Source organism: Mastigoproctus giganteus, chromosome 10 (genome assembly GCF_048544385.1).
Source record: "Mastigoproctus giganteus isolate SK-2022 chromosome 10, ASM4854438v1, whole genome shotgun sequence".
In the NCBI taxonomy this organism is placed as follows: Eukaryota; Metazoa; Arthropoda; class Arachnida; order Uropygi; family Thelyphonidae; genus Mastigoproctus; species Mastigoproctus giganteus.
The window spans coordinates 222,871,958-222,884,988 of NC_143584.1; the positions used below are offsets into that span (position 1 = coordinate 222,871,958).

The 13,031-nt window shown below is 36.8% G+C and overlaps 1 protein-coding gene across 2 annotated transcripts in view; it reads right to left on the reverse strand.

Annotated features, from left to right (window-relative positions):
• The window catches only part of LOC150079966 (tyrosine-protein phosphatase non-receptor type 5-like), a 185,948-nt gene that overhangs the window by 85,193 nt on the left and 87,724 nt on the right, over positions 1-13,031 (reverse strand). For both annotated transcript variants that reach the window (XM_090382829.1, XM_090382828.1), the window contains exon 6: positions 2,143-2,360. In XM_090382829.1, coding sequence (XP_090238955.1) covers positions 2,143-2,360 — 218 coding nt within the window. The remainder of the gene's footprint in view (positions 1-2,142; positions 2,361-13,031) is intronic.

Here is a 13,031-nt window from a genome sequence, read left to right on the forward strand (position 1 = left end):
TCGTGTTAATTTATATATATTTCAAGCATTTTTCTTCTCTGCCATATGTCTCATTAGTTCATCTGACATCCATTTAGGCCTAAACCTTGAATAATATTTCTTAGTTGGTATGTAAAGCCTAGTAGCTTCCAAGATAAGTTCTTTGAATGCTTCCCATTTTGAATTTGTAACATCATCAGTTGGTCTCACTGTATAGAATTTAAATACAGTCTCAGACCACTGTAGTCGCCTTTACGAAAGCAATAACCCTTCCCTTTACCCCTGATGGTAGTTACCTCTTTGAGTAAATCCCACGTCAGCACACTGTGATCACTGCCACGTAGTGGTTCCTCTATCTGCAGATTCTTAATGCATGAAGAATCACTACTGATAATTGAATCAAGAGTATTACTCCCTCTATTTGCCTCCCAAACATGCTGATACTACATGTAGATACCAGAAGGCACATTTAGAAATCTTGTAGCATCCATATCTCACCGAGTACAAGCTATTTTGGCTTCATGTGGAGGACCAACTTCATTAGGTAGGTTGGCATAATGCTTGGCTCATCTTTCACTGCAAAATGGTCAAAAGATGTTCACTTTCAGCAAATCCTATTCATGCTCTATGATGTGATACATATTTTCAGTGCTCTAGTTATGCACATTATTGCAATTCACTTTACTATTTAAGTGAAATGTCACTTAATCACAGAAGATCAGGTGGGTTGCAAAATTTGTCATCTTCCATGTCAGCCTGCATCTGTACAGAGATACTGTACCATTTACTTTATCACTGGATTTTAGAGAATGTACCACCTGCAATATGTAACCTTTTGTAGATAATCACAGAAGAAGTCATTTGATTGTCTGGGGCAACTGGAACGGTTGCTGAATTTGGTCAATATTCTCTTCTGATTCACAAGGACGATCAGTGCTTTCCCTTTTGTAGGTACAACAGTCTCCTTTGAAAAGCTTATACTAATAGTAAATATTGCTCCTAGTTGGCAGATTAATTACAAAATATATGGAACATCTGTTGCATCACTGTCACACAATTCATTCGTCTTTTGCAGTGAAGTTGCCATTTTTGTAACAAGTCAAATCAAACTTTGAGTTTTTCTAATGATTAATGCATATTATGATTGTAGGCTCATTGGTTACTTCACAATAAACATATGAAAAGCATATTCTTTTTGAATTGTCCTATATTATAGACAAATTTCTTAAGCCTTTAGAAAAAATTGAAGATAAAAAACACAAATCATTTTACATAAAGTGGCACTCATGACAAAATGCACCTGCTGATAATAGTTCTTACTACACAAATGTCAATTAGTTTAAAAAAGCTTTAAGTTGAAGTAAAATAAACAAAATGCAAAATTTGAATTTTGCCCTTCATTAGTGCTGCTGCAGATCAGTCCCTGTGACTATCCTCATAGGGAAAGGTACCAGACTGCCAAACCTTTAAAAACACTTAATTTACAGCTTTTACATCTCTTTTTAAAGAGATGCAACAGGTAAATGTTTTGGCCATTTGCTATATAAGCCACCAAACTACTATAGTAATAGGACACCCAGGTCAACAGTAAGGACCAATGGGAATAATTGTAGTTACACCAAGTCAATTTATTCAAGAAAGATACCTACCAAGAATTGTTAATTTTCTCCTTGAAAAATGATTTCATGCCATATTGGACAAAGCAGATCTGCCACATGCAAGAGTTTCATTTCTACTGACTAACATGCACAGAACTTGAGAAATTTCCTGTGGAAGGCAGCATATCAAAGTAATTAGAAAGAAAATGAGAATAAATAACTATTGTTTACATTAGATTTATCTTAGTCCTGAACTTTATTTCAGTGTCAAAAAAGTAAACGCTATTTAAAAGCCATAGCTTACATAAACACAAAATATCAAAGAAAACATTACAGATCTCACAAAACCATATATTTAACATACAATTCTACTTAAGTAGAAACAAAAACTTCTACTTAATAGTAAATGGATTCAACTGCACAATTCTGTTGATTACAAGGCTCGTGCTTCAAACCATACTGATTTTTTAAAATAAATGCAAAACACATTCACTTTTGTGCAGGTGTCATGCATATACACAGACAAATGTACATACATGCACACATTATACATACAAAACTATACCTTTCTAGTAGTCCCTTAGCCTTCATGCGAAGAGGACTGCGGGATGGACTGGGAGTATGCTCGGATTCTGTTTCAGTTAAGTAACTGTCCTTATTTTCAGGCTGGACATTATCAGTACCTTTCACAACAGGTTTGACTAATGGCTGATAAACTACTTGTTGTGGTTCTTCCACAGAGGCTAACTTCTGTTTTAATTCTCGTCGTGAACATAAAAATAACTACAAATAGTAAAAAAAGTGTTCATGTGTATGTATATATATATATACACTAATTTAAAATATACTGATTTAAAAGATAAGGTGTCAACAAATACTGTAGTTTATATATTCACATTTAAAGCATTCCCCCTAAATTATAAGGATAATTTTAAACAATACTTGTAATCCTATTAAAAAACCACTGCCTTTTTGCTACAAAATCTACTTAGTTTATATCTATGCGATGCAAACCACTTACTCATTTTTACCATGGTAAATAAAAACAATCTGGTAACTGGTATTTTACAGGCTATTATATAAACATCATTGTCTGTATCCTGCCGAGGATTACTATAGCTTTCAACATATGTACAGTATGTGTCCTACAAGTCCTTGGAAATAATAATCATTATAATAATCAGTAAATGTTTCAGGATATATTGCACTATTCATGATGACATTTGAAAAACTGATGAAGTAGCTGTTAAATACATTTTAAAAATTATAATATTGTCCGCATGAGCAGTGATATTAAAACTGAAATGTTTACTGATTATTTCAAATACCATTGCTGCTGCAGATAGAACCACACTGTTGAGTGAGCCTATAGACGGGGAAGGGGTGTGTTATGTTAATATGATCAATAATTTTACTTATTCTGTATTGCTAACACATTATGTCGCAAAATACTGAGTGAAAAAAAAAAAAAGGAAAGAAACAGTATTTTTTCAGTATATTTCAATATATAAAGTAGCCAACTATATATGAATCTAACAATTTATGTCATGTTTGCATTTAGCATTAGCAAGGGCATATGATGCAAGAAACCAAGCTTATACAGATTTAAAAAAAAAAAAAAACAGACACACCCTTCTCATTTCACTCATCCACTCGCTCCAAATGTTTGTCTAGTTCTGCCTTGAATCTGTTTAAGCTATCAACTTCTACGACAGATGGAAGTTTTTCCAGCAATCAACCGCCCGCTGGCTAAACGCAAACTTCCGCACATCTATTCTACAACTGTCTTTCCTCAATTTGAATTTATGCCCTCTCAGGCGATTATTCTGAGCAAGAGGAAGAATCCCATCAGAATTGAGCATGCTCAAACCATTCAAGGCTTTATACACCTCAATCAGATCACGTCACAGGTGGTGCCTCCGTAGCCAGGTGAGCAGGAGCAGCGGTGCGTAGCACACGCTTCTTGATTAGACCGGGGATCGAGCCTGTGACCACCAAATACAGAGGATACAGAAAGTTCAGGGAATGACCACCGCATATCCCCAGAGCAATATGGCCTTAGTTGCTAATGCTCCTAAAAAACCAAAACAACAACCTTGCAGGTGCCTAATCTCCAGACACTGTAATTTGCAAAACTTAAGCCTTTCTTTGTAAGAGCAATCTTGTTGCCCTTCTCTGTACTCATTCATTTTTACTCATTCACTAATCTTGTTGCCCTTCTCTTGTTGCCCTCATTCCAACAGTCTACATCCTTCTTAAAATGAGGCCTCCAGACCATTATACAGTACTCTAGGTGTGGCCTGACTATTGCCTTATATAAGGTGATAATCACCTCCTTATCCATGCTACAGAAATTCCTGTGTATCACTGACAAGACACCATGAGCCACACTTGCAGACTGTCTGCACTGCTCAGAAAACTTCATATCTGCCTGCACAATTACCCCCAGGCTTTTCACTCTCTACCACTGTCAGTGTAGCACCACATAGTTGATACATTACTCTGGGATTACTTCCTCCCATATGCAATACTTTGCATTTGTCAATGTTAAACTTCAGATGGGCTGAGAGGTGGCAACCTCTCAGCCCATCTGCTCAACTTTTCTAGATCCTGTTGCAGCAGCATATGTCATGCTGCATTAGTATCATTTACAACCCTGATGAACTTCGAATCTTCTGCAAACTTGGACATTAAGCCTCATATACCATCATCATTATCACTGAGGAATACAGAAAACAATGGACCCAACACTGAACCCTGGGCGACTCCACTAATAACATTAGTCCATGAAGAGCAGTGTCAATTGATTACCACTCTCTGTCCTCTCCCACTCAACCACCCCTTTATCCATAGCAGCAATTTGCCTCCAATGCCACACTGCTCCAATTTTTGGACCAGTCTTCCATGTGCAACAGTATCAAAAGCCTTTCTACGATCCAAATATATGATATCAAAATTATTCTTTGCATCCAGTTCCTTTGTTACTACATCATAGTACCCAATCAAATTGGTCAGACAAGACTTCCCCTTAACAAACAAACCCATGCTGTGTCCGAGCTATAACTGAAGTCTTGTCTAGATGATCCTGCAGTGCTTCTTTAACCATTGCCTCCATTAATTTCCCTGGAACAGAAGTTAAACTAAGAGGTCTGTAATTACCTGGGTCTCCCTTTGATCCTCCTTTGTGGATTGGGGGTCACATTTGCACATTTCCAGTCCATGGGAACCTCCAATGAGTCCAAGGCTCTCATAATTATGGCTAAGGGTTTGCTTACTTCCTTTGCTGCCTCCTTTAATATAATTGGATAGATTCCATCCACCCCAGGTGCTTTTCTTATGCTTATCTTCAACAATTTCTCTTCCACTTTACTCTCAGTTATTACAAGATTATCTAGCTTACTGCCAGAGTTTAATATACCCCTGGCATTCCCCTCCCTGAATAACTCCTCGTGTGTGAATGTAGATGCAAAATATTCATTTAGTTTGTTAGCTACGTGAGCAGGATCATCAACAGTTGAACTATTGATAAAGTGGACCAATCTGATTCATTCCCTTCCTTCAACTAGAGTTGACATAAGTAAAGAACTCTTTGCTATTTTTCTTTGCATCCTTTGCCAAATATTTCTCGTAATCTGCCTTTGCCTGCCTAACCTTCTTTGTGACTTGGTTACAGACCAGTTTATATCTATCACACGCTTCTGTGTCACCTGTTAATTTATATGTATCGCATGCATTTTTCTTCTCTGCCACATGTCTCATTAGTTCATCTGACATCCATCTAGGCCTAAATCTAGAACAATATTTCTTAGATGGTATGAAAAGCCTAGTAGCTTCCAAGATTAATTCTATGAATTCTTCTCATTTTGAATTTGCTGTTGGTAACATCATCAGTTGGTCCTAACGTATAGAATTTACATACAGTCTCAGACCACTGTAGTCACCTTTATGAAAGCAAAAACCCTTCCCTTTACCCCTGATGGTAGTTACCTCTTTGAGTAAATCCCACTTCAGCACATGATCACTGCCACCAAGTGGTTCCTTTTATCTGCAGATTCTTAATACATTTCTGTATGTATTGCTGAAGAAGGGTTTGTTACTCCAAAAGCTACTTGTCATATTAAAACTTATTAAATTTAGTTAGTTACTACTTCTATTGGCTCTGCTGTATTCTCTTCTTCTTCTAAACCATGGAAACCATGTGCTACAGGCCCATTCCCTTTCAATAATGAAATTATGTACATTTTGTGCAAAAAAATTCACATCTGTCAAAAACTTCTGTAAATAATATGGTGTTCATATGAATTGCTCAAAATTTTTACCAATCTCCTATGAAATAGGTTATAATAGAGTGACTGCTGCAAATGCTTTATTTGACACTTTTTTATGATAGAATATGGTACCTAATGTATGGCACTGGTATATTTATCTTGGCATGAGACTACTATGGACAGATATTAAAAGGTATTAAATGGTAAACTTTTTGTTAAAGTACCATATTTGAGAGATGGGATATACTGCTTACTTTCTTTATATCAAATATTTTTTTTAATATAGTGTTGCTGCTGCACATTCAGTGCTGAATGTTTTAACCACCACCATGTATGTTTAGTATTGAAATAAAGTTATACATCACCAACAAAATAAATTATTAAAAACACTTCATTAGCCCATTCTTGCCAATAATTTATTTAAACTACCCACTTCCAACACTATGTGAATGTTTCTTCCAATAATCAACTTTTTGGCTGAATGCAAAATTTCAACATTATCCATTCTGCAACTATATTTTTCAATTTACCTTCCCTTGTGTCTCACCGAATGAGCTGATCCCACAGGAACTAGTAGTTGTTGGTGACTCTATTGTCAGGGAAACGGGGAACATGCTTTGTAAAAAGGATAGGTTGAACAGGACCAGGGTATGTCTGCCAGGTGCAAAGGTTGATGACGTTGTAGAGCGGATATCATCTTTTAAGGGCACAAAAAGTGATATAGTTGTACACATTTGCACTAACAATATTAAGAGTAGGAGACCGGCAGAATTACTTAACAAGTACAGGTCACTGATGAAAAAGAGCCGGGAATTAGGGTTGAATTTGAAAGTGTCTGCAATTCTGCCCAGACACGATAGAAGGGAGTATATGATGAGAGCCTTGTCAATCAATTCGGCCCAGGAAGGACTGTGCAAGGCTCAAGGGGTTGAATTTTTTTCAGCCTGGTCTGTACTTGTTAACAGGAGAGATTGCTTCTACAGGTATATGGGATACACTTAAATAGAAAGGGTGCAAGAATATTTGCTGATGCTATCGAGGCAGTTAGGTGGGTCGGAAAACTGCTAGCTTGGGGGGATACAAGGACTAATAGTTTAACAGTAGCATCAGGCAGAGGTGAAGGTGATTCTTGCACAACTTCTATTAGAACAGGTAGCGACCTGGAGCGAGGGGTGTTGGGGGTTTCAGAAACGGATGGCAGTCATCGTGAAATAGGTGGGTATATGGGATGTGTTAGGGTAACTAGGAATAGGTATTTATACCAATGCTAGAAGTATAGTAAATAAATTTGATGAATTTGAAGTGTTGGTCAAGACAACAAAGGCGGATATTGTTGGGATAGCAGAGACGTGGTGTCACACAGATATAAGGAATGCAGAACTGGAATTTGGGGAGTACAATGTGAACAGAAAGGATAGACAGAATAGGAAGGGAGGAGGTGTTATGCTGTTAATTAAGAAAAACATAAAATCGAAAGAAGTGCACCCAGTTGATATAGATGAACAGTGCACTGTTGAGTCAGTTTGGTGTGACATAAGCACTGCGAAAGCAAAAATAAGAGTAGGGGTGTGTTATAGGCCTAATGACTCGAATGAGTACAATGAACAATTGTACAGAGAAATAGAATGGGCTAGTAAATCAGAATGTCTTATAATGGGGGATTTTAACTTCCCAGATATTGACTGGAACTTGTGGGTTGGTTGCTCACACACTAGTCAGACTTTTGTGGATTTATTGGATGATTGTTTTCTGCAGCAGCATGTTCGAGAAGCAACCAGAGAGAGTAATACTCTTGATCTGGTTATCAGTAGTGATCATTCGTGTATTAAGAATTTGCAGATAAAGGAACCACTAGGTGGCAGTGATCACAGTGTACTGATGTGGGATTTACTTAAAGATTTAATTACCATCAGGGGTAAAGGAAAGGGTTTTTGCTTCCGTAAAGGTGAGTACAGTGGTCTCAGAAAGTTTTTAAATTCTGTACAGTGGGATCAACTGACGATGTTACCAACAGTAAATTCTAAGTGGGAAGCATTCAAGGAATTAATTGTGGACGCTACTAAAAGTTTCATACCTATTAAGAAATATTGTTCAAGGTTTAGGCCTAAATGGTGATCTATGAACTAATGAGACTCTTAACAGAGAAGAAAAATGCATGGGATGCATATAAATTATCAAGCGACTCAGAAGCCTATGGCAGATATAAGCTATTCTGTAATCAGGTCTCAAAAGAGGTTAGGCAGGCGAAGGCAGATTACGAGAAATCCTTGGCAAAGGATGCTAAGAAAAACAGCAAGGATTTCTTTACTTATATAAACTCTAAAAGGAAGGGGATGAATCTGATTGGTCCACTTGACATCGATGGTTCGACTGTTGATGATCCTGCTCAGATAGCAAACAAACTGAATGAGTATGTTGCATCTACATTCACACATGAGGAATTATTAAGGTTTGAAAATGACAGAAGGTTATCAAATTGTAGCAGGATACCTAAGGATTTTGTAATAACTGAGAGCAAAGTGGAGGAGAAATTGTTTAAGTTAAACATAAGAAAAGCACCTTTGGTGGATGGGATCTATCCAGTTATATTAAAGGAGGCGGCAAAGCAACTAAGCAAACCCTTAGCCATAATTATGAGAGCATCCTTGGACTCAGGGGAGGTTCTCACGGACTGGAGATGTGCAAATGTATCCCCAATTCATAAAGGGGGATCGAAGGATGACACAAATAATTACAGACCAGTTAGTTTAACTTCTGTTCCGGGTAAAATAATGGAGTCACTGGTTAAAGATGCATTGCAGGATCATCTAGACAAGACTACAGCAATAATTCATACACAGCATGGGTTTGTTAAGGGAAAGTCTTGTCTGACAAAATTGATTGGTTATTATGATGTGGTTACAAAGGAACTGGATGCAAAAAATAATTTTGATATCATAAATTTAGATTTCTGGAAAGCTTTTGACACTGTTGCGCATGGAAGACTATTGTACAAATTGGAGCAGAATGGTATTAAGAGTAAGTTGCTACAATGGATAAAATGATGGTTAAGTGGAAGAAGACAGAGGGTGGTAATCAATGGGTGCTGCTCTTCGTGGACTAATGTTATTAGTGGAGTCCCACAGGGTTCGGTGTTGGGTCCACTGTTGTTTTGCATATTTATCAATGATATTGATGAAGGTATATCAGGCTTAGTGTTGAAGTTTGCAGATGATACAAAGGTTGGCAGGGTTGTTAATGACAGTAATGGCAGTGTGCTACTGCAACAGGATCTAGATAATTTGGGCAGATGGGCTAAGAAGTGGCAACTGAAGTTTAACCTTGACAAATGCAAAGTACTGCATATGGGTAGAAGTAACCCAAGAGAAAAGTACCAACTGTGTGGTACTACACTTAAGGTGGTAGAAAATGAAAAAGACCTGGAAGTAATTGTGCAGTCAGATATGAAGTTTTCTGAGCAATGCAGACAGGCTGCCAGGGCAGGTCATGGGGTTTTGTCAATGATATATAGGAATTTTGCTAGCAGGGAAAAAGAGGTGATTGTCCCTCTGCATAAGGCAATGGTCAGGCTACACCTTGAGTACTGCGTACAGGTCTGGAGGCCTCATTTTAGGAAGGATATAGATTTGCTTGAGTGTGTACAGAGAAGGGCAACAAGATTGGTGAGGGGAATGAAGGGATGCTCTTACAAGAGAGGCTTAAGTTCTGCAAATTGCAGTGGCTGGAGACTAGGCACCTGCATGGTGATCTGATCAAGGTGTATAAGGCCTTGAATGGGTTGAGCATGCTGAATTCTGATGGGATTCTTCCACTTGTTCAGATTACAAACCTAAGGGGGCATAAATTCAAATTAAGAAAGGACAGATGTAGAATAGATGTGCGTAAATTTGCCTTTAGCCAGTGGGTGGTTAATTGCTGGAGTTGTGGAAGTTGATAGGTTGAATAAATTTAAGGAGGAACTGGACAGGCATTTGGAGGGAATGGTGTGATTTTTTTTTTTTTTGGCTGATGCTGCATAAGCTCATACACTTGCTTTCTTGCATCACATGCCACTACTACTACTAATACTAAGAAAGAGTAAATATGCCATCAGCATTTAGTTTGCTTAACTCTTTTAAAACCTTATACACTTCAATTAAGTCATCATGCAAATGCTTAATTTCCAGAGATTAATTTACAGAAGCACCAGCTTTTCTTGGTAAGAATATCCCTTTGTGCTCCCCACTATCTTATTGCTCTTCTCTATACCCTTTCCAACAGATTCTACTCTTCCTAAAATGAGATTTCCAATAAAAAAATTCACTTCATAACTGAATATAACACCAAATAAGTGGTAAGAAAATACTATGAAATGTTTGACCCCATTATGTACATATTTCCAATTTGGAAATAAACATAATAATACCAAACATAGGTTTTGAGTGCTTTATTATCTTCAAACAGTTTACCTACACATTACACCACTCAAGGAATACCTTGAATATAACACCTGACAAATACAGACGCCAGTTCTCTCAGATATAGTGTTTGCTGTTATAGGTTTTTCCATGCAAAACTACTCTTTTTTTTTTTTTTTTTTTTTTATCTTCCATTATATCTTCATTATTTTTTGTATTTATTTTATTATTTATTTATTTTATGCCAGTGCAGCAAAAGCCTGTGGTTTCCATTCATTATAACACTAATACAGTTTCTCACAGATGCAGGAAACAAACACACCAAAGTCTAATTATAGAAATGGAATGGCTTCAATTTCTGCACCAACACTCATATGCTTACTCTTTTCACCAGTTTTCTTAGGGACATGATAATGCATGGAAAGTGAGGTTATAAAAAAGAACCAGGAGACAGATGAACACTTAACAGTATGACAGTGAGTGTCCATAAACAGACTGGGAATGCTTGCAGTTGGCTGCTGTGACTCAAGTTCCCAGTTTTCCATATGTCAGGAGCATGCTCAAAGTACACTCTGGTACCAGTCTTTTTTGTCCCTACATCTGAAGTTTGTTAAATCAAGACCTTTAAATCATGGGTTTACTGTAATAACATGATAATGATCCACAAAGCCAGATCTTTATGCACCCACTTTGAGAATACTACAGAAATTGCTTGGAAAGGAATTCAGCATAGAACTCTATGCAGATTCCATGGAACAACCTTCTCTACAATGAGGAGATAGAATGCCAAATCTTTTTTTTTTTTTTTTCTTTTTAATGCAGAGTTGGTGATTGACCAAAGTAAAATATTAGCTGTTTGCTAATATTTTATTTCAATTATTCAAGGGAGCCAACAAAATTAGAAGTGGTACAATCTCTAAACATTGAGTGAATTATGTTTTATCCTTCATATGATTAACTACAGATTTGAAGTCTGCACAATAATGTATGAGGTGTAGTAATAAAGTTTATTTTTATTCAAAGTAGTCACCACCTGATTGAATGCACTTATTGCACAATTCTAAAAGTTTCTGAAAACAATCAGCGAAGGTATCCAAAGAGATGATGTTCAGTTCAGTTCAGTTTAGCAGTTACCCTTTCCTTTATGTCCTCAACACTCAACATCCTGAAATCTCTTTCCTTTGAGGGCAGTTTTCACCTTGGGAAAGAGGAAGAAGTCCACTAGTATTAAATCAGGAGAGTAGAATGGATGGTTGATGATCTGTACAATGGCATGTTTCATCAGAAATGCTTTCATAACAAGTGCAGAATGTGTAGCATCACCCAGGAAATGTGCTTCAATAGCTTTTGAAGCAACTGTATGTAGAATGTAGCACTGACTCTCTCTCCCTTTCAGATACAAATTTCTTGTAAATCCCACCATGTTTGTCAAAAAACATGATCAGTATTGTTTTGATCCTGGACTTCTGTAAACAATTTTTTGGAAGTCTACTACATGCTCTGATTTTTCATCTCTGGATTGTACTGAAACACCCAACATTCATCTATAGTGACAATACAGTCAGGGAATTTATCAATTGCTAACAAGGAACTATGTGATTATGTGATAACTGAGAGGAAAGCAGAGGAGAAATTGAAGCTAAACATAAAACTGAGTTACTGGACCATCTAGACAGACATGCAGTTTTACTGCAGTCACAGCATGTACACGAAGTCTTTGCATGATGACACGCTTTATTGCTTCTACTCATCCGTGAGGCTGCGTAACATAAATTTTGCACAGACCATCCTTTTCCCTAAATCTTCATGCAGAATTTGACAAATTGTCTCCTTATTCCTATCCAACTCATCAGCCACCATTTTGAAGGTCAAACGACATCTCTTCCAAACTTTTGCAACTCTGTCCTCATTTGGAGAGGCTGACAGATGCCCACTTCTTGGGTTATCATGAATATCCTGATGTCCATCTTTGAACTGCTTATACCATTAAAACACACTGGTATGACTTAATGTTTCATCACCATAAGCGGTTTTTAACATTTCATGTTTCTGTAGATTTTACCTGTTAAAATCAAAATTTGATATTAGTTCATTGCTTCACTGCAAAATCGTAACACAGATATTACTACTACTAATGTAACTGGTTGTTACTTGCAACCTATGAGCCTGCTGGATAATCTCTGTTACCATATGTTGGAGGAAGTTTTAACTGCATCATACCACTTCCATTTATTTTCAAACTCATTGAATGTGACCACAACAGCACTAGTCCGGGAAGTTTATTGCCACACCTTGTATATATAATTTGATAAGCACCCAAAACGATGTTAATGGAAAGCTGGGGGAAGTGGGGGGATAAGAACATGATTGTGCAGTCATTTGAATAAATATAAGAAAGAGCTAACATCACAGAAGGGATAAATGCCAGAAAAATTTAAACCATCACAACTGATACTGTCAATTAGGGCTTGCATAAAACCGAGAAATTTCAAAACCGAGTTTAACCGAAGTTTACACTTAAAACAGGTTTTAAAACCGATTTTCTCAGACTTAGGGAAAATAATTAAAAGCTTTATAACACAGGTATTTATTTTACAAATCGTAATCAAACCTTTTAAACAAAATCTATCACCTCTTATAGTAAAAAAAAAATAAAAAAATTAAAATGCTCCAAAAAAAGTAACCAGCTTGCGATTATACAAAATTACAAATTGTATTCAAATCCTTTGAATAAAAACTATCTTCTCGTATAGTAAACAAAAAAATAATAAGTCTTATAATAATAAATA